This window comes from Octodon degus, unplaced genomic scaffold, assembly GCF_000260255.1.
Source record: "Octodon degus isolate 3935 unplaced genomic scaffold, OctDeg1.0 scaffold00008, whole genome shotgun sequence".
Classification (NCBI taxonomy): Eukaryota; Metazoa; Chordata; class Mammalia; order Rodentia; family Octodontidae; genus Octodon; species Octodon degus.
This window is the reverse complement of record NW_004524584.1, coordinates 7,734,736-7,758,573: the sequence shown is the minus strand read 5'-3', so window position 1 is coordinate 7,758,573 and position 23,838 is coordinate 7,734,736. Positions and strand designations below refer to the sequence as shown.

At 45.7% G+C, this 23,838-nt stretch overlaps 1 protein-coding gene and 1 pseudogene across 1 annotated transcript in view; both read left to right on the top strand.

Moving 5' to 3' along the window:
* The first annotated feature begins 2,745 nt into the window (after nt 1–2,745).
* LOC101574702 lies at nt 2,746–3,850 on the top strand (annotated as a pseudogene).
* A 5,974-nt stretch (nt 3,851–9,824) lies between these two features.
* The window catches only part of LOC101561572 (serotransferrin), a 32,465-nt gene continuing 18,451 nt past the window's right edge, over nt 9,825–23,838 (top strand). Inside the window, exons 1-9 of the mRNA XM_004625212.2 lie at nt 9,825–9,932; nt 11,568–11,740; nt 16,662–16,770; nt 17,422–17,598; nt 18,338–18,470; nt 19,233–19,288; nt 19,735–19,913; nt 20,721–20,898; nt 22,495–22,649. Coding sequence (XP_004625269.1) covers nt 9,890–9,932; nt 11,568–11,740; nt 16,662–16,770; nt 17,422–17,598; nt 18,338–18,470; nt 19,233–19,288; nt 19,735–19,913; nt 20,721–20,898; nt 22,495–22,649 — 1,203 coding nt within the window. The 5' untranslated portion in view covers nt 9,825–9,889. The remainder of the gene's footprint in view (nt 9,933–11,567; nt 11,741–16,661; nt 16,771–17,421; nt 17,599–18,337; nt 18,471–19,232; nt 19,289–19,734; nt 19,914–20,720; nt 20,899–22,494; nt 22,650–23,838) is intronic.

The window sequence follows — 23,838 nt, the reverse complement described above, 5'->3', positions numbered from 1 at the left end:
GCAAAGAGATATGTGGGTCTTCTTTAGGATTTACTTTGAACACCTAACTCAATTTTTTGAAAAGCAAATTTTTTTGAAAGGCAAATTGACTAGGTATTAGATGGTTATGAGGAACAATCATTAATTTTGATATGGAAAATAATATTATATTATTATAATAATATCATAATATTGTATGATGTATTCACAAAAGTGTGGGGGAAATAAGATAGCAATGGTCATCTTAGTAAAAAGGGAGCGGGGAGGATAGTGAAATAAGATTGACAAAATGCTGACAATCATTAAAGCTGGGAGAGTTGTGCCAGTGCGATAGCTCAGCAGACTAAGTGCCTACATAGGCAAGCACAGGGACCAGGGTTTGATCCCTGGCACCACAGGCAGCACTGGCCCCACCCCTGGATGTGCTGAGCAGGCCGCCAAGACCAGGTATGGTGGCTCATGCCTGTAATCTCAGAAGTGGGGAGGCTGAAAACAGGAGGATCCCTGTGAGTCTGAGCTGTGTAATGAGACACTGTACCAAATATATATATATATATATATATATATAACTGGGAAAGTTGTTGTCTCAGTTACTCTTCTCTCATTGTTGGGACAAATATCTGACATTCAAAATGAAGGAAGGAAAGGTTTATTTAGCTCATAGTTATGGGAGGTGTCAGTACATACTCAGCTGGCTCCAAGGCAGCATGGCACATGGTGGTGGCAAAGAGCAGAGAGCGAAGGGAGTGGCAGCAGCTCAGGCATCCAGCTAGCCTCTCTCTCCTTCTTACACTGTACTGCAAATTACCTGCCCCAGAGCAGGTGCAGCATCCACATCCACAATAATCAATCACAAACTCCAGAAGCCACCCCATGACTGCATGAGGCTTTGGGGGGACACCATACACAAACCACAACACTTGTGTACAGGAGTTTATTATATTATTTTTCTGTTTTTGTGTGTGTTTGAAAATTTTTGTAGATATGTGGAAAACCAAGAGGAGAAAGGGAAGTATCTGAAAAGGCTTTTAAACCATCACTTGTCAGAAGTTATTACTTTCTGTGTGGAAAATAGGCATAAGAATGGAGTGTGTGTCTATTTGTGGGTATACATGTGCATATCCATACATATCCAAATGTACGGTTCACTTATGTAGTTTTCATTTTATGCTGTTAGTCTAATAATAGTAGTGGTGTCAGATACCATTAAAGAACACACTTAAAGGGCCAGGGAGATGGCCCAGTGGAATAAGTGCTTCCCTGGCAAGCGCAAGGACCTGAGTTCAATCCCCAGTTCCGCAAAAAAAAAAAAAAAAAAAAAAAAGAACACACTTAGATAATTTCATGCAGAATCAACACCTGAATTCAACAAAACTGACAATTGTACTACAGCGCTCTTGCCCAGAGTTGAACAAACAAGGTTATAAAAATTAAATCTTAGTTTGCCTTGCCATGCAGAATTGACTAAAGGTATGTCTAAGACATTTTGCATTTTCATATAAACTTCATAATTATATTGTTAATTTACACAAAAACTATAAAACACTTTGGGGGGACTTAGGGATACACTGAATCTATAAATTGATTTGGGGAGAACTCAGATTGTTACAAATGTTGCCTCTTTCTATGTTGAGGGTATACTATAGTTTTTGATGTATTTAGGCTTCTTTTAATATCAATAACATTTTGTAGTTTGATGCATAAAAGTTTTAGATATCCTTTGCTAGACTTAGTTTTTTTTTTTTTTTTTTTCTGTATTTAGGACAGGGTCTACAAGTCAACAGGTCTACAGGGTCTCACTATATAGATCAGACTTGTAGTGATCCTCCTGTTTCCAGCCTCCCAAGCACTGGGATTACAGACGTGAGCCACCACGCCCAGTCTCAATCACTGTGTCAGTGTGCCCTGGGGGTGGGGCTGGCCCAGCACGGTGGGGATTGAACCCAGGACCCTGTGTCTGCCTAAGCAGGCACTTTAGTCCACTGAACTATCAGACAGGCCTTTAGGCTTATTAACAGGGATTGAACTCAGGCCCTTGCACTTGCCAGGGAAGCACTTATTTTACTGAGCCATCTCCCTGGCCCTAGGCTTATTTTTAAATATTTGTTTTTCTCAAGTATTTTAGATAAAATTTTCAATGATCTTTATTTTTATTTTGTATGGATAAGTATAACTGGTTATTGTATATTTACTTTGCATCCAACTCCTTTTCTCTCTCTCTCTCTCTCTCTCTCTCTCTCTCTCTCTCTCTCTCTCTTTCTTTTCTTGTGGTACTGAAAGTTGAATCCACGGCCTTTATGTAGAGCTACATTCCAAGTTCTTATATTTTATTTTGAGACAAGATCTCACTAAGTTGCTAAGCTGTCCAGGTGGGCTCAAATTTATGACCCTACTGCCTGGGCATGCCAGGGTGCTGGGATTACAAGGAGTACCACACCTGGCAACATCTAACTCTTATTTCATTTTTTCCCCATAATTTTATTGAGAAATAAATAGCAGTGAGATAGTTTCAAAACAAATTGGTAGGACAGTTCCAATAATTAACACATTGCATACTATCTTCCTAGTGGTTATTTGTTGTACAAGATGCAGACATGTTATCCTATTTACAAACACTATTAGAACAAAGCCCTCTATTCATTGAATTAAGAGAGTATAGCTATATATCTATCCTAACCATTGTGAATACACAAATACAAAATGGTCATTCAACTGTATCTCCTTTTTTGTTTAGTTCCATCATTTAAATATCATAGGTGGACACGAAATCACCACAGGCATGGCCACGCTGCGCAGACTGCGAGAGATGCCCCGGCACTTACTAGTCTGCGAGAAGTCCAACTTCGGCCACGACAAGTCATGCCACCGGCATCTCGTGGAGATGCACTATCACAATTACAAGGTTTCTTTCTTGATTCCGGAATGTGGGTTACTATCAAAAGAACTGAAAAGCCTGGTCATGGACATGGGACCCTATTACTTTGTGAAGAACCTACCCTTTCATGAGTTAATTACATGTGAATTCAACAACACCTTTGTGAAGAAAGGTTCATGCTGTGCACTGAGATACAATACAAAAATTGATGAAGATAACACTGTTGCACTACTACCAAATGGGAAATTAATTTTATCACTGGATAAAGACACTTATGAAGAAACTGGACTTCAAGGTCGTCCATCTCAGTATTCTGGCAGGAAAATTATGAAATTTATTGTTCCCATTGATTTGATGGATTTATCCCTTAACCTGGATTCCAAGAAGTATGAAAGAGTATCTTGGTGCTTGAAAGAAAAGAAGCCATTGAAATTTGATTTTCTTTTGGCTTGGCATCAGACAGGTACAGAAGAGTCGACGCTGATGTCATACTTTTCCAAGTACCAGATTCAAGAGCGGCATCCCAGAGTGGCAATGAGCACACTGAGAAATCTGCAGTGCCTGGAGCTGCGGAGCAGCGAGCTCCACGGAGAGCTGGAGGGGTCCTGCAGTGCTCCAGAGCTCTTCGACTGGCTTGGCGCCATCTTCTGCGATGTGAACCTAAATAATGAGCCTAATAACTTCATATCAACCTGTTGCTGTCCCCAGCCAAGCACAGTGGTGACAAAGGCTTGTTTGTGTACAGTCACTGGTTTCATACTCCCAGAGAAGATCTGTGTTCTCCTGGAACAGCTGTGCCACTACTTTGATTAACCAAAGTTAGCCCCGTGGATCACGTTGTCAGTGCAAGGCTTTGCAGACAGCCCTGTTTCATGGAGAGAAAAGGAACACGGTTTCTGGAAAGGAAGAGAACACTTGTACAACTTTATGATTTTTAATAACCTGGACTATGGGCTTCAGATGGCTGTTGGGGCAAGTGATGACTGTCCACCATAAAGAATATGAAATTAAAAAAAAATAAAAAATAAATAAATAAATAAATATCATAGGTGTGTGAATTCAGCAAAATATTTCAACATAGTCCAGTAGTCCATAATAGTATTGGGTCTTCCGCTTGACTGGCAGTGTCAGAAGTTGTTGACATGAGTCCCCTACAGCTCAACAAAACAACATGGCTTTACTTCTTATACTTCGTTTTTATACTTTTCTGCTGGATGGTTAAGACCAAGATAAAGCAAGACCTATGCAACAAGAATTGTAGCTTTTGGATCTGATAAGGTCAGTCAAATCTCCTGAAGATTTATCCTGAGACCCTACACCTCTGATTGTAGATCCTTTGTCAGTGTCAGCCATGTGGATGAGTCACGGCCATTGTTTGGCCAATGTGTTCTCTGTGAAAGCCTGAGAGAATGTTTTCTTTCCATGTGACTCTCCTTAGGCACCCTTTACATCACCAATCACTTTCCTCTTTGGCCCCATAATCTCCTTGATCAGAAAATTTGGGGCACAACTGAGTTACATGATGTTACAGCACAAGTTCTCATATGTCCCAAGTCTTAATTGACCTTGGAAGGCTAGGTCCAAAATGTTGGCTTTCCTTCCAGCCCTCCTTTTTTTCTAATTTTTGGTCTGCAAACTTAGGTTGTTAACCCTCCAGAAGAGAAGCTTATTGTTATATTACCATATAACCTAGGCTGTTGAGCTTAACCTCACTATCTGTCTGAATATCAAACATCTTAGGCATAACATGGAATAGGTATTTTTCATAAAATATTGATATGTTAAACTTTAAGTCTCTACAGAATATCATGAAAAAAATTTAAATTAAAATATATTTTAAAAAATAGGAATAAAGAATTATATATATTTACACATAAATCCAGAAATCTAACCCTATGCAGCATTGTAGCAGGACAGTCCCGCAACACTCCTTTTCCTGTCTCCTGCCTTCATTCACCACCTCCTTCCTTTTTAAACAGTCATCTACCCAAGAGACAGCACAGCAGCAACTGGCATGTCATGACAAGCAGCACATATTCAGAAGACCAGAATGACAGGCACTCCAAGCATGAACCTACTATTACTAACTCTTTTTTTTTTTTCTGGCGGAACTAGGGATTGAACTCAGAGCCTTGCACTTGCCAGGGAAGTACCTGTTCTACTGATCTATCTCCTCAGCCCCCAACTAACTCTTATTTCTTAAGTAAAATAAAATCATTACTTTAGATTCTCTACATATGTAATTCTACCATTTGCAAAAGTGAGTTTTATTTGTTTATTCTTTTTTCTTTTATTTACTACTTGTTTTCCCTGCCTGGTGGGACTGAAGAGGACCTCCAGTTCTAATGTTAACTAATATTGTTCTTGAATTCAAAGAGAAAGCTTCATTCTACATTTCACCATGAAGGATGATTTATGTATGTTTTTATTATCTACAAATATTCTTTGTGTACTTAAGGAGCATAAAAAAGAGGCTTTCTATGAATGGATTTGAATTTTATCAAATGATATTCTTACCCTCTAGCAATGCAATCAATTACTCTGATAGGTACGTTATCTCAAAAGGTAATTTGCATTCCTGTAATAAACCCAACTGGGTAATCAGGAGGTCTTTTGGATTCCATTTGCTAATTTTTTGCATCTTTTTTTATTTGTGTTAACAAAATATTTTTTATGTCGGTCACAATGTCTTTGTTGATTTTTATTTTCCAAATATGCAGTGTGCTCAAAGCGTTAGGAAATGTTCCTACTTTTATATTCCCTGAGGACTATGTACAAGATCAGTGTAGTTCTTACTTGTGTAATAAAATTCATTTCACTTGGCTATGAACTGTTATTCTACATGAGGAGTATATTTTTATGGATTCTGTTGTGGAAGAATGGGAGGTTTGAGAATCTTCCATTATCCAAGGACTTCTAGGGGTGTGGGGGAGTCATGTGTCATTCCAAAGTGCCTGACATTATCCTAAGGGGATTCCCTGCTTCCCACCCGCAGGACATACAGTACTCCACAAACTCTACGCCGGTGGACCTGCAGGGTAGCTGCCCTTACGGGTTTTCAGGCTGCCAGCTCACTCCCTCCGAACAGTAACCCAGAATCAGGATTTCAGGGAAAGCTCTGGTGTCAGGCAGAGGACAATGTAGGGGAGGGGAAGCGGGGACTGCATGAAGCAGACTGAGGTTCTTTGTTTGCTCTGCTTTTGTATAAATTGGGCAACATTTGGAAACAGCAAATATTGGTACAGAGGCCCACTGCCTTCCTGCCCACCCACTTCTGGGCAGCTTCCCCAAGTTTCCTCTGCACGTACACACAAATTCCATCTCTTTTTCTATAAGAGGACCAACCCTGTAGTAGAACTTAAGGGTTTTGTTGTTTGTGGTAGGAAATGTGGGTCATGCATGGGTTGGTCTGGGACTGGAAGTCCCTTAATCCTTCTCTCAAACCTTTTCCACTTCCTTCTCTTTTGCTCTCACATGCCTTCCCTCTCTCCTTCTCCCTGGTCCTCTCTAAAGAAAGAGAACATGCATATCAAGAAGGCTAATGTGGTCTGCAGAGGACTGGGATTTAGAGATTTGACTTCCACTTTCAAAGCTCAGTAAAGAAGAAGCCACCACTCTTCTATCAAAAGGATTGATGTGGTGGAAAACAAGGCTGATTCCATCACATGGGGCTTTTGGTTAAGATCACAAGATCATGCCTCAGAACAGTGCCTGGCACATGCATGGGAATCAAAAATGAATTCCTTCTGGCTGAATACGATATAGCCAGTCTCTGAGCAAAGTCCTGACTGACCAGTCCCATCACTGGCACAGCCTGCATGACTGTGGAGAAGTGGCAAAGCTGACAATCTATGTCTGTTCCCTTCTGTGTGGGCTTCTATGAACCCTTTGGTTCCTGAGAAAAGCAGTGTCCCTGGTAGATAGGTGCAGCCCAGGGCCAGATTGCCTGTGTGTGCATCCAGGTCAGGTTTGCAGCTGACCTTTGATAAGGTATTATCTTTTCTGTTCCTCAGTTTCAGTATCTGTCTCAGTTACTTTTCTCTCATTGCTGGGACAAAATACTCAGTGCCCAAAATTAAGGAAGGAAAGGCTTACTTAGCTCAGTTTGTTGAGGTTTCAGTCCATACTCAGCTGGCTCCAAGGCAGAGTGGCACGTGGCAGAGGGCAGCAGTTCATAGCAGTGAAAACCAGCAAAACAAAAGAGCAGAGGCTGAGAGCAGGCTTCTCTCTCTTCCGTATATTGCCTTCAGGCTATCTGTGGGTGTAGCACTAACCCCCATAATCTCAGCACTGGATCATGAATTAATCACAAAATCTAGAAGCCACCCCATGACTACATGAGGCTTTGGGGTGACAACAAGACACACACACCATAACAATATCTCATCTGCAAGGTGGGGGATTCTTGTAAGTGTCAAAGGTCTGTGGGAAGCAGTCAGGGAAGATCAGGTCTCAGATTAGGTTGCATGAGAGGGACAATGAGTGTCCAGAGGGTCTCTGTTGTAGAATTAAACACATAAATCAGGACATAGGTCCAAGTGTCATGGGCCATTGAAGATGTGGAGCACTATGTTTTAAGTTCTCCCCTCCCCCCATCCCAGTAGATATATACGGGCATAAGTATTTCATAGAACGAGGATTTTTTATGCCTCCAGAGCTGGCCTGGTCCCTGTCTTTCCCTCTGAAGGACGGTGTGACAGCTTCTGCCTTCCATGTCTCACAGGTGCTTTCCCCATCTCCCATGAGGATGTGCACTCCTTCTTAGCACCTGTCCTGGACTTGACCTTACAGTAGCCCAACAAGAGCAGGGCCCAAAGCTGGCTGGCGGTGGAGAGGGTTCAGCCCTGCCATAGGCTGCTCTCTGCTGCAGGTCCCTGGCTAGGTGGTGGACCTGCTGCTGCTGGAGGTGTAGCCATGAGAAGGATCACTCTGTGAGGGTGGGAGAGGTCAGGGGAAGGAAGTTCATCGTCCCTGTGCTTTCCATGCCCTGCACTGGGTGCTTTCCTGGGTTTGAGCTTGACATTTGACAACTCTCCTTCCCAGATCTCCTTTCTTCCCCACCCCTTCCCCTTCTGGCAGACTGGGCCAGCTCATTGCAGGTCCTGACAAGGCGTCTGCTGAATATGCACCTTGCACTGCTGCGTGCCTTCCTAGCCAGCCTTGCTGGTGGATTCCCTGCCGTCTTTATATCCTTACCTCAAGGTCTCTACACGGATTTAGTCCCCCGTGCCTGCTGCAGGGTGGCAGTAGTAATCTGCTCTTCCACCAGGCATCTTATTTTCCCATGACTCACACACAAGGATCCCTGAGAGGGGCCAGAGGCAGTAGAATGGGGCAGCAGCGGCCCCTTCCTCATTAGTGAGGCAGGTATTTACCATCGTCCCTGCTGAATCCCTTGTGAAAGTGGGATGATCTTTTGAGATGTGGGAGGATATAGCCTACCTTCCCATTTTATCCATTGTTATTACAGAACATTAATAACAAATCATCATTCTCTCATACTTGACTTGGGGTTGATTGGTCCTGTCTCCCCTGCTGGGTCTGTAGGTAGACCAGAGGAAGCAGCCAATGTAGCATGCCTTTGAGGTACCCTAAGAGAATTCGGGGATCACTTCACAGTGAAATGGATTGGAAGGGGGTGCTGGATGGTTGTGGCATCCTGGCCTTCTCTTTTGTCTTGGCAGTTTTTTCTTTCCACATTGTGCGGATTGCCTATGCTTAGATCAGTGGATAGGCAGATTAGGAAATCTGGCTTTAACTCTCCAACTCTCACAAGATATTCAAGTGCCTTAAGTGGAATATTCTGGCAAAGAAACTGCAATGAGAGGACAATGCAGATAGTACAAAGACAAGGAAACAAAAGTGAAGCAACCCAGTTAGCGTGTCAGCTAGGCCTGGAGTAAGATTTGGTCAGTTAAGATACGAGGCAGAATCCGTGATCATCTGATTAGACTGGATAAAATGTAATCTTTGAAAATCCTAACAGTATCTTGACAACTCTCTGCAGTCTGGATTTAGGCTTCACTTGAGGAACCTTGACATGTTCCTTGAATATAAATTGTGTCCAGAGATCTATTTATTGTACATAAGGCAGAATGAACAGAAGGACATTTAAAAATGAGTGTGGCTCATTTTTATCGCATTCTTTTGTATAATTTTAGTCCTTGCTCATGACTGAAAGGAACATAACTTTTACTTAAAATACAGCAATAGAAGACGCAGTATGTGTTGTGATCCTGATGTGAGTCAAAGCACAAGGCAGGCTGCTTGGCTACAGGCAGACAGAGCGACTCTACAGCTCTGATGCAGGCCACATCTTCCCTGGGCTGTGCTTTGTACTCACGCAAAGCTTTGTTCTGCGTCTCCAGCAAGGGTCCCTGGCCCCGGTTATCTTCCCATAGGAAGGTGTCCAGCTCAAGAGCCAGAGAGGGGTGGGGGTGGGGCTGGAGCGAGCGCCGCTCCACCGCAGTCATCCTCTGAGGCTCCAGGACCAGAATTTCCGGGAGCACCAGGGCAGGAGCAAAGGGTACGCGGTCCACTTTCTGTAACCTTCAGCCCAACTTTCTTCTATATGTACCCTCAGGCAGGGTTTTGCCTGCCAGGCATAGTTTCCACTTTGGGGACTAAAGTGCTTCCTCTCTGTCTCGAGTCCCCCTCTCGCCTCTTGCCAGCTCGGGCAGCCCCGTGTTCCGAGCAGAGTCATCGCCGCTCGGTCTGCTCTAGCCCGGCTCCTGGCACCGAGCGAGCAGCGAGAACAAAGAATGGATTCTGCTTTCGTTCCCTTCCAGCCAGTATTTTTGTGCTGGATTCCGTTCACGGGTTTGTCACACAACTCAGGAAATGAGGTGATCATCAACGGGGTGAAAAGGGAAGGGGGATGGATGAGGGGCTATTAGGCAATAGCTGCTCAAACAAAAGAGGGCAAAGATTGAGCCGGGCTGGCCTTGGCCAGGGATATAGGTGCGCGCAGCACAGGCCCGCGGCGCAGAAGCGGTCGGTCTGTTCTCGCCGCTCCTTGCCGCACAGGGAGGGAGGATGAAGTTCGCCGCGAGCTCCCTGCTGGCCTGCGCCGCCCTGGGTGAGTGTGGGCGTGGAGGAGGACGCGAGCCGCCGGCCGGTGGGGAATCCTCTACCCTGGAGGCTACAAAAGCGGTGCATTTCTTTTGCTCTTCCTCGCCACGCCCTTCCCACCTTCTGCATCAGTCCCAGAAGTGGCTCTGCTCTTGTGCCTCTGGGGCTCCTGCTTGAGCCTCTGGCCAACTCCTGCGCGTGTTTCCTGCTCCTCCTCAGCCCAGGGACCCCCGCAGCAATGGAGCAATAAGTCAGCGCACTTCTAACTGCAGTTTACTCAAACCCTTTGCTGCTGCCTCTTCAGACAGTTCACACTCATTGGTGTGGCAAACACTTCCCTAGACCTGACTGCCCCAGTTCATAGTCAGAAGCCCCAGCAGCGCCTGTGAGCTGCTGATGCCCTACTAAGGGGTCAGAGCCATTGCATGGTTCTGAAATACAAAGCCCGAGTTTGTGGGTCCGAATCCTGGCCCACAATGCCAGCACCTGTCTGGGAGGTTGGGAGGGTAAGCAAGATCACGGGGTTTTCAGGCCCCGCGGTGGGTGGTTACCTTGAGCTGGGGGCCTGAGTGGGGCTGCTGACTGGTGGAGTGACCTGCCCAAGGCCATTGGGCCATGTTTGCACTGCGGCTGCCTGCCACTCATAGGGCGTTTGCCACACTGAAGGAGCTTTCCATAGTTACTTGATTTCACTGAAAACTATAAGCCTCTTCAAAGAAGGCTCCCAATTACTCATCTCAGGGCAGCTCATAGGGCTGTGCAAGGTGCCGCATGACTGAGGACACGTGTTTGGCTGTAGAACTTGGGAGCGCTGATTCAGAGGAGGGTCTGAAGGGGTGGTCTTGGAGCCACTGATTGTGGTGCTGCCTGTGATTTTCCACTGGGCTGAGTGGGCATACAGGAGAGAGCAGGGGTGGTCAATCCTTCACGATCCTTTCTTACTTATCCTGAATAACAGCTGGCCTCACCTCTCTTGCTTTGTGCTTTGTGAACCTCCCACTCATAGTTTTCAGCCACAGGGATTTTCACAGACACCTGATGGGCTTTGGCTTTCTCCCTCAATGGCAGTCGAAGTGAGTCGGGTGGAGAAGGAGGAAAGACTATTGGATACAGGGAATTGGCAGTTATTTCTAACCAGAGGATGGGAGCCACGCGTCACAGGCGAATTTGTGATCTTTTCATTTAGTTATGTGCAACTACTGGCCAAGGAAGGGCAGAGACAGTGACCTTCCTCCGAGCCGTCTCGGATGGCAGACTGAGGGGCTGGAGACATGGGCTCAGAGGAGCCTGGCCTGGCTGCTAAGGAGCGGGATGACTGTGGGCAAAACAGCACCATTTTGTGAGTCCAGCTCCGCCATCTCTAAAAGTTGGTGATTCCTACCTGCTGGCTTTCTGGCCCTGCACACCACACTCGGGACACACCAACGTGTCTGAAAATGCTGTTGAGCACACTGAGCTCAGGACAGTGAGGGAGCACAGGGAATATGGATCAGGATGCGGTGGAGCTGTGTCCTGCAGTGTCCATGGAGTTAGTGAAGACAGGACAGAAAGCCTTCAGCCATCGAAGACCTTCAGAGGGTGGCACTGTATCTCCACTGGCACAGAGAGTGCATCCCTTACACCTCTGGCTTCTCTCCACTAGGGCTGTGTCTGGCTGTCCCTGAGAAAACCGTGAGATGGTGTGCTGTGTTAGATCACGAGGCCAGCAAATGCGCCAGTTTCCGTGACAGCATGAAAAAAGTCCTCCCAGCAGATGGTCCCCGTGTCATTTGTGTGAAGAAGAACTCCCACCTCGATTGCATCAAGAGCATTGCGGTAAGTCACAGCAGCCTATACGGAAGTAGAAGGAAGTCCACACGTTCTCCTTCTCTGGTCATGTTGAGAAGATTCTTTGCTCACAGGTGAGAGGCTGATGCAGGAGGCAGTCAACTCTCACTGCTATTTAAGTCACTTTCAAAATGGAAATCTGAGAGGTCGTCTTTGATGTGTGCATACAGCAAAAGTGCCTGTAGTCTGAAAGGTGACTATCTTGAGGAACTAAGCTCTGTGAACTCAGAGGAAAAACAAGAGTATCTACTAGCCTATTATCAAAATTACATAGGTGTTCCTCATATAGTGACCTACTCATCTTAATGACTGTTGGGACTGATGACCCACTGCTCAGATTTATCCCCTCATTCAGACTTAAGATGCAAAAATGTGAGCAGCGGTGCAGCCTTAGGGTAGCTTCTTCTGTGGTAGAGTAATTTTTGCTGATTGTACTCTACAGCACTATAGATTTATGTTCACATAAATGTGATGTTCATATATATCACAGTATTGTGTGTAAGAGTTATGCAAATGAAAGCAAAGTCATCAAGTTGCAGTCTCCTTCCACTGTTTCTTTGTTCTGAATGTTGCAATCACGTATTATATACAATTCCTCATTTATCAACCAATTCATTTAATGACCTAGTCATAAGAAAGTAACATGGGCATTAGATAAGGAATGTCTCTATAGCCTTATTTGACAGCTTTCTGGGGCTGTGGGGCTGTGCTGGGGATTGAACCCAGGCCTTACACATATTGAGCAAGTGCTCTACTGCTCAAGCTACAACCCTGGCCTGCTGGGAGTTCTTGGTAGATCACTAGGAAGAAGATGAGTGATGAGTGGAAGAAGAATGATGTCATGATTACAGATGCTGACTGATCCCTTTGTTGCTAGGACTACAAAAGTACTCTTTACTCTTTCAGTATTGTTCCTGTGTGTCTGATCTATACTAGGTCATGGGGCTGAAGTGGTGAATTAAACACACCCTGCATGGACTCACAACCTAGAGAAGGAGAGAAAAACACACAATGAGTAAATAGCTCCTCAGTGTGGGATGCACAAGGAAGGAGAAGAGCAGAGTGTTCTGACAAGGACTCACTGAGCACCATGCTTGGACCTGTGTGGACAGGGACAATCTCTTTGAGAAGGAAGCAGTGATCCTGAGATTTGACATGAGTCTTGGGTTGGACCTTGCAAAGAAGAAAGGGTAAAAATACCAGAAAGCAAGCAACAGTGTGTGCAAAGGGCCTGAGACTGGATTCAGCCAGACTCTCGTAGGCTGCAAGATGAAAGCTGGGGTAATGGAAGGTGTCAGAGATAAATATAGCCAGATATTAGTTGGAGTGTGTAAAATAGATTTTATTCAGTAGGTACTAACTATAAGCAAAAGAGCTGAGCTCCATTCTGATGTGTGCAGAGGTAACTTGAGTGTTTTTCAAAGGAGAATTAGGGAGAAAGAGAGCTGGGACTCAGTAGGGTCAGGGAATTGCAAAAGTGCTAAAGGTTAGTCAGCGTGATCATGAGGGGGCTGCCGTGACTGCTAAATGACAGTTATCCACTTTAGGCTGCTATACTCAGCAGCAATGGGGAGATGAAGCCTTATCCTTTCTGATGATTGTATTTCAAAGGAGTGGCTCTTGGGTCCTTATAAGGGATGCTTCTCAGTTGCAAGAGAAATGTATTCACAACTGCGAGTCCTTTTTAGTAATTGTTTTTAGAAAGGGAGGTCAGGGCTAACCACTGGTTGTGTGTTGGCTGGAAGCAGTAGTAAAGCTTCCTGGCAGTGCTGAGCTTTCTCAGCCAGCACATGCAGAGGTGGCCGGGGTTGTTCAAGGCACACAGCCTTCTGCTGCTAGAGGCCATGCTGGAGTATGGTTAAATCCCTCGATGCAGTTTTTTAGATTGACTTGCCGTGTGTGGAAAGTTCTCCAATTGTTAGTACAAAGCAAGCAGGAAGAAACGGGTGGGACAGAAGAGGTGAAGAGGTGGACAGCCAGCTGCAGCCTGGCCTAGCTCAGGAAATCAGAGTTGGCCAGTTGAGTCTTCTTCCTTCCTCTTGCTGCGTCCCTAGCCCAGCGCCGCTGTAGCCCACTGCTTCCGCTCCCATCATGGGTTTGGCCATCTGGACTTGCAAGCTCGTGCTGTCACTAGTGCAGAGTCCCTGTGCTAGGAATGCAGCTGTGCTAGCACTGGGTACCCTGAACCCCTCTCTCAAGCCTATGCTCGGGCTGGTGAGATGGCTCAGTGGTGTAAAGCACCTACTTAGAACAAGCTTAGCAAAGCACAGGGACCGCGGTTCAATCCCCCAGCACCACATGCCAGCCAGCCCTGCCCCCTGGTGGGCTGAGCTGGCCACACACACACACACACACACACACGCACACACACACCATAAAAAAAAATAAAAAAAAAAAAAGCCTATGCTCCCAGGCTCCCTGAGCCCCACAGGCTTTAGTGACTCCTGTGCAGCTGCTGTGTTCCAGCCAAGAATGCCCAAGTGACGCTCTCACCAGTCCCTCTGCACTGGGCAAAGCTCTTGCCTGCTCACTCATTTTTATTCAGTGGTGTAAGGAGTGAGGTAGGGAAGGTAGGTATCTGCAGGACTAAACAAAGACGGAGTTCCTGTCTGGAGTCTAGTTGTTATGAAACAGAAGGGCCTGGTCTGTCTCCTAAATATTTATGATACTGAAAGTAAATATATCACCATTTAAACACTTTTGGACATATTTTGTCATTTTAAAAATATGTTTTTATGGGCTGAGAGGATCTTGCTAAGTGTTAAAGGGTTTGCCTAAATGTGTGAAGTCCTGGCTTTAACCCTAACCCAAAAAGAAGAAATGTTTTTACAATCCAACTGTCCATGGATGTGTGCATAGATAAACAGAATGTGGCATATACATACCACGGATGATTTGGGGCCTTAAAGTATATGAAATTCTGATACATGACGCATTGTGGATGAACCTTGAAAACATGTAACCAGACATGATGGTGCAAATCTGTAATCCCAGCACTCTGGGAGGCTAAGGCTGGGGGATTCTGAATTCAAATCTAGCCTGGGAAATTTAGCAGATTAGTGAGATCCTGTTTTAAACACTAAAAAAGTACTAAGGATGTATCTCAGTATAAATTCCTTGGGTTCAATCCCCAGTATTGAAAAAGAAAGAAAGAAAAGGAAGAGAAAAGTTGTGAAAAAGAAAGAAAACATGACATACACCATAGCAGATATTATAAGGTTCCACTTATGGGAGGTGCCCGGAAGTCAAATTCATAACAACAGGAAGTATCATTGCTCAGGGATGGGAAGAGATGGTCAGTGATGGTTTAACTGATAGTCTCAGCTTGGGAATATTAATCTCTAGAGTTGGGCAGTGGTGATGGTTATAGGACTATATGAATGTTCTTAGTCACTAATGTGTACACTTGATCATAAAATTTATGTTACACTTAATAAGTAATTTCATGTATACTTACAATGGTTAAATTTTACGTTAAAATGGTTACATTTTGTTTTCATAATGTTTTATTATAATACAAAAACAAAAAGCCCAACCTAATTGTTAAAAAATTTCAACTAGGCAAAGATAGTTTGGCTTGCATTGGTATTTTATTTCACTTAGAAATGCTTTGTCGAAGCCAGTTTTCCTGGTGCATGTCCATAATCCCAGCTACTTGGGAGGCTGAAGCAGGAGTATTTCGAGTCCAAGGCCAGTGTGAATGACATAGTAAGACAATCTAAAAAGAAAAAAGAAAAAGAAAGAAATATTTTCCTCATTACTTTCCTATAAACTGATAAAGATCAAAGAGCTGTAGTTTTGTCTCATAATTTGATCAATAAGAACTGTTAACTATTCATAGTTCTGTACTAACAGAGAATTGGCAAAAGCTTCTTGAAAAATCATTTTGTTAAAAGAAGCAAAAAAAAGGAGAAAAAACATGTTCTTGAGAATATTCACAATAGTTTGGCTCACTTTAAGCATTCAGGCAAAGAGAAAATAAACTATATGCTTAATAGGAAGGCATTTATAATACTTCAAGTGATTCATTGATTTAAAAATGAGGTTTTATAGTAGCACAATGTAAAAAAACAAAACCCCTGAAGTAAGCCTAGGCTGACTGATCTCAAACCCTAGCTCCCTGCCTTACTAGATAGATACATGGCCTAAGAAAGTGAATTAATTCTTTTTTGTCTCAGTTTTGTCTCTTATAAAGCAGAGCTGAGATAGAGAGGTTTGGCATCAGGTATGAGCTGTTTGGCATCAGAGTAGACAACTACACTAATAGTGAGCAAAACTGGAAGGAACAATCCATGCTTTTATCACTCAGCCTTAGTACATCCAAGAAGCGAAACTCAGAGAAAGCGCAGTCTCTGAATAATCAAGTCTCCTGCAATGTTAGGAGCTCTGGACAGGAAGAGTATTGTGTATTGAATCAGGGTTGAGACAAGAGGCTTTAAAGTTTCCATCTTCCCTCAGAGAAAGGTCCTCATATGAGGAAGACCTCACAGGAAGTCTCAGCGTAAGGGGTGTCTCTGAATGCCGGTCATCCCGGGATTGGAAAGAGGTAGAAGAGCCCTCGGCTGCGATCCTCACCCATGCCTGCAGGTCTGGGATGCAGCTCCCCAGGCCTGCTGGGTTGACGCTTTAGAACCACCTAGCACTAATCTACATAGGAGTTTGGGCCAGGAGCTGAACTCCTGACCAGGGCAAAGAGGAACAGTACAGGAAGGGTAGAAACATGGTGCCAAAATGCCCTTTCATGGGAGAGTCAACTGAAGGCAACAGTGTTGTGTATGGTCTGGTCAAACTAAGGGTTCTTCCAACTTTAAATCCATGGAGCCTTGATAGCCATTCCCTGGTGGTCCAGGTTCAGGTGGGCATCCTCAGACATGAGGGCTTCCCTGAGATCTGGTCTCTTCTCTTTCAGGCAAATGAAGCAGATGCTGTGACAGTGGATGCGGGTTTGGTGCATGAGGCAGGCTTGGCTCCCAAAAACCTGAAGCCTGTAGTGGCAGAGTACTATGGAACACAAGAGAGTAAGTTCTCCCTGGAGACCTATGAAGGGCTTTTAGACCTTGTCTCCTACTAGACACTGAGTTTTGTGTTTTGCTAGCAGATATTTGATGTTAGACACTAGTGCCTTTCATCTTTCGGTAGAGGCACAAGTCAAGGTCTCCATGACCTTTGAGCTGCCATTAGATCTAGGAGGTTTCCAGGGTCCCTGGAAGCTCCCTGGAACCACAGATGCCATGTACAACAGACTACCACTCTGGATGTGCAAAGGGACCCTGAAATCTTCTGAGGTCAATCTGGCTATCCCTGTTCCAGGGAACAGAAAATACACAGGGGGAGGTGGGGAATGCCAGCGCTTGTGGCCACAGTTCCAGTTTGCTGATGGCCCTGGGCAATAGATATGGTCAAACACACTGAAGGGCCAGGGCAAGCAAAACACTGGACATACATGTGCATGGGGACTTCTTTGTTTGCCTAGGGAAAACTCCATTGCAAATGTGCCTTCAACTTTTATTTCCTCTGCAAGCCTAGGAAGCTGTTTCTGATTCTGCTAACCCTACATGAGTGGCCTCGGAGACCCCCTTTCCTCCAGAGCCCAGTAGTGACAAACAATGTTTCTCTGTGCAGTCTTCTCTGTGTAGGGTCTTCCTGCCACTCATGCTGTCTCTCTGCAGATCCACAGACCTTCTACTATGCTGTTGCGGTGGTGAAGAAGGGCACTAACTTCCAGCTGAATGAACTCCAAGGCAAGAAGTCCTGCCATACAGGCCTTGGCAGGTCCGCTGGGTGGATCGTCCCCATCGGCTTACTTTTCTGTAGCTTACCTGAGCCACGTAAACCTCTTGAGAAAGGTAAGCTGGAATCTCTACTATAGATGGCTACATGGACTATGTTGGAGTCATGTGGCCAAGATTAACTGGACATGTTGGGTGAACTCCGGGCTAGGAAAGGGAGCTAACCAGTTTGAAACTGGCAGATCTATAGCACCAGCTGTCATTGGGTGAGGGCTGGTACATCAGGGAGGTGGCAGTTTTTTATACTGAGATGCCCCACACCAGCAGAAGCCATCCATAGGAGAGGAGAACAGGGCTGAAGGGCTAGTGGAGGGTGTAGCAGGAGCGTGGTCACAGGGCCCTCCTATTTCCCAGAGCTCCTGCCTATGGTATATGTGACTCATTGTGCTGGAGGTTGCTTAGTGGCCATCTGCTGGCCACAGGCCTGGCCTGCACCCCGTAGATGGCTGTCCCATCGCCAGAGCATGGGTTCTAGAGGGGATCTCTCTGTCCTAACCTTTGACAGCATAAGCTCTGTGGGCAGGGGTAGTTTGATGATAGAGGCCTGAGGCAAGCCTTGGCTGGTGGGACGCACAGATCTCTTTCCTTGCTTGGATAGTAATGGAGTGGGAGTTAATTTGTTCCTATTTGAAACCCCTGGATCTTGATGAGCTAGCACAAGTAAGGCTGACCTGGGGCTGGGTTTGCTGGTTTTATTTTGGTCTCCTCCTGTTCCCTAAGGAGCTTGGGCAGCAGGATGTTACTGGGTGTAGCCAGCCCTGCCCACTCTTATGGCCCATTTCTCTGTGTTGAACAGCGGTGGCCAGTTTCTTCTCGGGCAGCTGTGTCCCCTGTGCTGATGCAGCAGAATTCCCTCAACTGTGTCAACTGTGTCCAGGGTGTGGCTGCTCCTCCCTTCAACCACACTTCGGCTATGCAGGTGCCTTCAAGTGAGTAAGACTATCTGCTGCTCCAAGGTGGCCAAATTGCTACAGGTACTCAGGTTGGGAGTCTTTCAGTGGGCCTGAATGAGCAGAGCCTGGCCTGCCTTTGAGGGAGGGCATCAGGGAGACCTGATCCATTCCCTGGAAGTCCACTGGCTGGGGCTCCTGAGATCAGGGCAGCCTGGTTGCTGTCCATCTGACCCTGATGATCAAGCCCCTCTCTGGACACTCATTTTCTCTCCTCAGAGCCCTCAGGTATGACTAGCATCTCCTACCACTGGACTGAAAAAGTAGCCATGACCCCCGGGTCCTGGCCCTCTGTTCAGTGCTGGACAGCGGTGTCACACACACAGTGCATCGGCCCCTCTCTTGCCTCTCCGCACTGCCTCTATCCAGATTGCTTGCTCCTGTGGCTTCATTCTTGCTCTCTCCTTACCGCAGTTAAGGTTTTATAGCTAGCCAATGGCACACGCCTAGCCTCAGGAGAGGAAGCACCATTATAGAGTCTTCTATAACAACAACTTAAAACGTCTTTTACACTAAAATACCTGCAATTTCTTCTTGCTGCTCTGGAGTACAAAGTTGGACATCTCCCTTTCCTATGAGTTCATTTCACATTGCGGTGGCGCCTGGATGTCAGCACCCCGTGGTGCTCCACAGGCCCCCTGAGCCTCTGCCTTTGTTCAGGGGCTGGACAGTGTGGTCAGGACTCCCAAGTCCAGGAGAAAGGCTGCCCTGCAGAAGCCCTAACATGCTCCTTTTGCACAGGTGTCTGAAGGATGGTAATGGGGACGTCGCCTTCATCAAGCACTTAACCATATTCGGTAAGTGATGGGGGAAGGGTCTGGTAAGTCTGCCCTAAATGGTACACACGTCTTCTACCTTGTCTTCACTGCTTCTCATGTTCAGTCGTATGACATAAGCATACAGGGCCTCTCTGCATCATTCAGCCTGGTGACACAAAGCCTCTGCCTCGGGGGCAGTGTTGCCTAGCAGAGGCCTGAAGGCTGGTCTGGCTCACCCCGGCCTCAACGATCCCACTGATAGGACTTGTGAATGGGGGGCAGTCATGGCCGCACTTGGCCTTGGAAGCCTCAGTGCCTTCAGCTGCCTGCAGGGTCACTTTCCTGCACGTTTCCTGGCTCGCAGAGATCCTTGTAGGCCTTGCAGCTCATGCTTCCTGTCATTAATAGGATCGGGAGGGTGGGAAGGGGTCATGGCAGCTAGTGGCTCTGCGTGTAGCACCCTCGTCTGGTCCTTCCTTCCCCAGAGGTTCTGCCTGAAAAAGCTGACAGGGATCAGTATGAGCTGCTCTGCCTGGACAATACCCGGAGGCCGGTGGATGAGTACGCACAGTGCCATCTGGCCAAGGTTCCTTCTCACGCTGTCGTGGCTCGGAGTGTGGACGGCAAGGAGGACTTGATCTGGGAGCTCCTCAGCCAGGCTCAGGTACCCGACCTGCTGTGCTCCTCTCCTGCTTGGATTTAGGGGTTTCAATCTTTGCCTTTTGGCCATTCTAGGTATAGTTGTGTGGTCAAGACACAGTAGAAATCCTGCTACAAATCATTAACCATTCTAGAAGCCCCAGACGCTGGGTTCCAGAGCAGTTAGGAGCTGTCTCTGGCATTGGCATCCCTCATTCTTCACCTTGTGAAGAGAGCACATGCCCTGGCCAGTGGCATGTCCTTTCATGTTATTCTATTTCTTTCCATTTGAACCAGGCCTTCATGTCAGGGACAATACCATCACTTCCATGGAGGCTTGGATGATGTTCTTCCCACCTAGAGAACAACTCTCTGCCAAGGTCTCCCACCCTACTTGACAGGGAGCTGTGCCTACTGCCGTCTTGGCTCCCCTACCATGGTGGGATGTGGGGCTGAACTAACTTCCCCTCGTCCAGTGCCCCAGTCTGCCTCTAGAGAACTGAAGCACAACCATATAATCACGCCAAACTGTCAATGAAATTTGTTGTCAAACAAATTTTTTGTTCTCAGTGATCTTTTAGCCATTCAGGAAGATAGGCCCAGAAACTCACTCAGGGAAGGGAGTATGGTGTGGTCCCGGGAAGGCGCTGAGCAGAGGAGGTAACAGGTGGAGGACAGCATCATTGCCCTCTGCTGCCTTTTCTCTTGGCATCTTGAAATTTCTCACGGTTTTTCACTTTGTTTTTTCTGGGGTACTTTTTTCTCTTCAGCCCCCGTTTTCAGCCTCTCTTGCTCTCTGTTGCCGCTGATTTTTCTATTTTACTGTGAATAGGAACATTTTGGCAATGACAAATCAAAAGAATTCCACCTGTTCAGCTCTCCTCATGGGAAGAACCTGCTGTTTAAGGACTCTGCGCAAGGGTTTCTAAGGATCCCTCCCAGGATGGACTATAGGCTGTACCTGGGCTATCAGTATGTCACTGCTGTTCGGAATCTACGGGAAGGCATATGTAAGTATTCAGGAAGGACTAGATGACCTCAGGAGTGGTGCGCAGGGGGGAACTGTTCAGGGCCAGGATCAGTGACCCACTTTTTCCAGGGACTTGAAAGCCTCTTGTCATGTCTTTTATTCTTTCCTGTCCATGAACTCAGTATTAGACTGATGCTAAGAGGCAGTAGTCATGATGACATGGTCTGGGTATCACAAGGGCTTTAAAGGACACTAATATTTTCAGTGACTTGGGTTGATGCTTTTGTTAGTTTCCTTGCATAAGGAAAATTGAGATTGCCCTTCAGGATCAGGTAACTGTGAAACCAATTAACCTGGCACAGAATAAGTAAAATGAAAAGGTGTGTCTCAAGATTGCACATCTCTAGCCTGTACTGTGACCAACATGTGCCATGATGAAGCAGGAGCTGGAGTTCTACATAGCTCGTTTCCAATACTGAATTTTATTGGATCACTGGCGTTCTGCCTGCTGGCTAGTTTAATCACTGGGCACACGTTGACCATCTAGCCATAAACTCTGCCAGGAGCTGAACATGCTAAATTCTGCTATCCAGGAACTTTCAGGCCAGGGAGAAGACAAGTGTCTGGTGAGCATTCTTACTCCTGAGTCATCAGTTATAAAATGAGAGATTTGCTTATGAGTGAAAATAATACAAAACCATGGTCCTATGAAAGTGAAAAACAGAAAAACAGGCCCTGGCCTGGGGGTTGAGGCAAAGCTGCCCACAGGAAGTGACTCAGGACTGAGTCTGAAAGAGGAGCAGGTATCTACTTTTCCCTCAGACATTAGGTACACTGACCATGTGCTAGCGGCACTTGAGCAGAGTTCTCTGGTGGACAGGTCAGACATGGCCCTGTTGGAGCTCATGTTCTTCAAGCAATGGACACAGACATATGAACATACCAGGGAATTAAGTTCTATTTGAAAACAAAGAATGAAAATATCAGCCAGAAACCATAGAATACACAGAAGCTGGAGAAGATAGTTGACTTCTCAGAAGAAAAATGTTGAGTGTAAATGAAAACAAACTGTCTTAGTCACTTTTCTCATTGCTGAGACAAAATATCTGAGATCCCAAGTTAAAAGAAAGGCTTAGTTCAGCCCACAGTTTGTAGAAGTTTCTGTCCATAGTCAGCTGGCTCCAAGGCAGAGAGGCAAGACAGACAGACATTGCAGAGGAGAAATGATTCATGGTAAGCAGAAGACAGCAAAAGCAGCAAGCAACAAGCGATGACCACACCAGCCATCTTTCTTTTTTGATCCAGACCACCTGCCTAGAGCAGGAAGCATTTACACCCTTAATTCTAATGTTGCACTGTAAGTCAGTCACTGCGTCACACACCACAGGTCAGGCCACCTCCAAAATTCCCCTACCTATGACTGTATGAAGGTCTCGGGGGACTTCTAGTTTTAAACCATAACAGAAACCAACCAAGAGATGGTGTATTGATTTTGCTTCCTAAGATGATGAATTCTCTAAATAGAATCTGTTTGTTTCTTGCTGACAAATCCTATTATTTACATGAAGGTAGTTAATAGCATTGACAACACCAGAGGCCTCACTTCCAAACTTTCATTCTTTTTCTTGCATCACAGGTCCAGAAACCTCACTGGAAGAATCCAAGACCCTCAAGTGGTGTGCACTGAGCCACCATGAGAGGCTCAAGTGTGATGAGTGGAGTGTTAACAGTGGAGGGAAAATTGAGTGTGAATCAGCAGAGACCACAGAGGACTGCATTGCCAAGATCATGGTACGTCACTTCTGCCTCCCTAGTGCGGTCTCCCCACTACTGCTCCATGTTGTCCCATTGCTAAGGATGAGCCGGTGGCTATTCCTGGGAGTGATGCAGACACCTTGTTTTCCAGGGTCCTTGTTCTAAGGGAATGAGCACAGCAGCACAGGAGGTTCAGAACCTCAGGCTTTGGGGAGCTGAAGGACTCAGTTTCCTCCTCATGTTAGCATACATTGGAAGGGCAACCTGAGTGATGTTCTGCTTAGGGAGGCATGGTAGGGATGTCCTGAGATCCTTGGAGTACCATGCTGAGTGTAACAGGATTTTTTTTTTCTCTTTTTAAAAATCTTTTATTTATTTATTTATTTGATACAGGGTCTCACTATGCAGCTTAGACTCATAGTGATCCTCCTGTCTCAGCCTACCCTGCACTGGGATTATAGGCATGCACCACCACACCTGGTTTTGGTGGCCAGCCCAGCATACCTGGGGTTCTGGGGCTGGCACAGCATGTGGTACCATGGATCAAACCCTGGTCCTTGTGCTTGCCAGGTGAGCACTTAGACCACCAGGCTATCTCCCCAGCCCAAGATTCTGTTTTGACCTTGCAGGCAGATACAAATTTGCTTTGTGGATCAAAAGAGTATTCCATGTTTGCTTGTAGAGAATTTTGAAAATCCTTACTGATAGAAGAAGAAAATCAAAAGTAGTACTTATACGTACATAACTAAAGAAAAACTTCTTGCTGGGGTTGTATCATACAGGTTTCTTACCAATTCCTACCTCATGATATCTAGCGGGCTTTTCCCATCATTTTTTAAAATCCTGACTTGGAGCTTCTACATTGGTGCCTACTTCAAGGTGTTAGGTAGGTAGTGTGCCTGGAAGGGTCCTGGAAACTAAATCCTCTTCTCCCCACAATTCTTGCCCTAAACACTGAGTCTCTTCCATTTAGCCATTGAATTGGTGCCTTCCTAATGAACCACAGATGCACCAAAACAAAAGCGCATTGAAGGCACTAGAACTGCTCGCCATTATCAGCTGAATCTTGATGAATCTATCAGTTCCACCTTTTGTGCACTTTATAAATAACCACTTATTTTCAAAACTACCATGAAGCAAAAATAGACAATCAACCCTTGTTATTTTGCATTTCATACATTTCAAACATAATACTATTCTAAATGTATTTTTCACTCAATTTTTA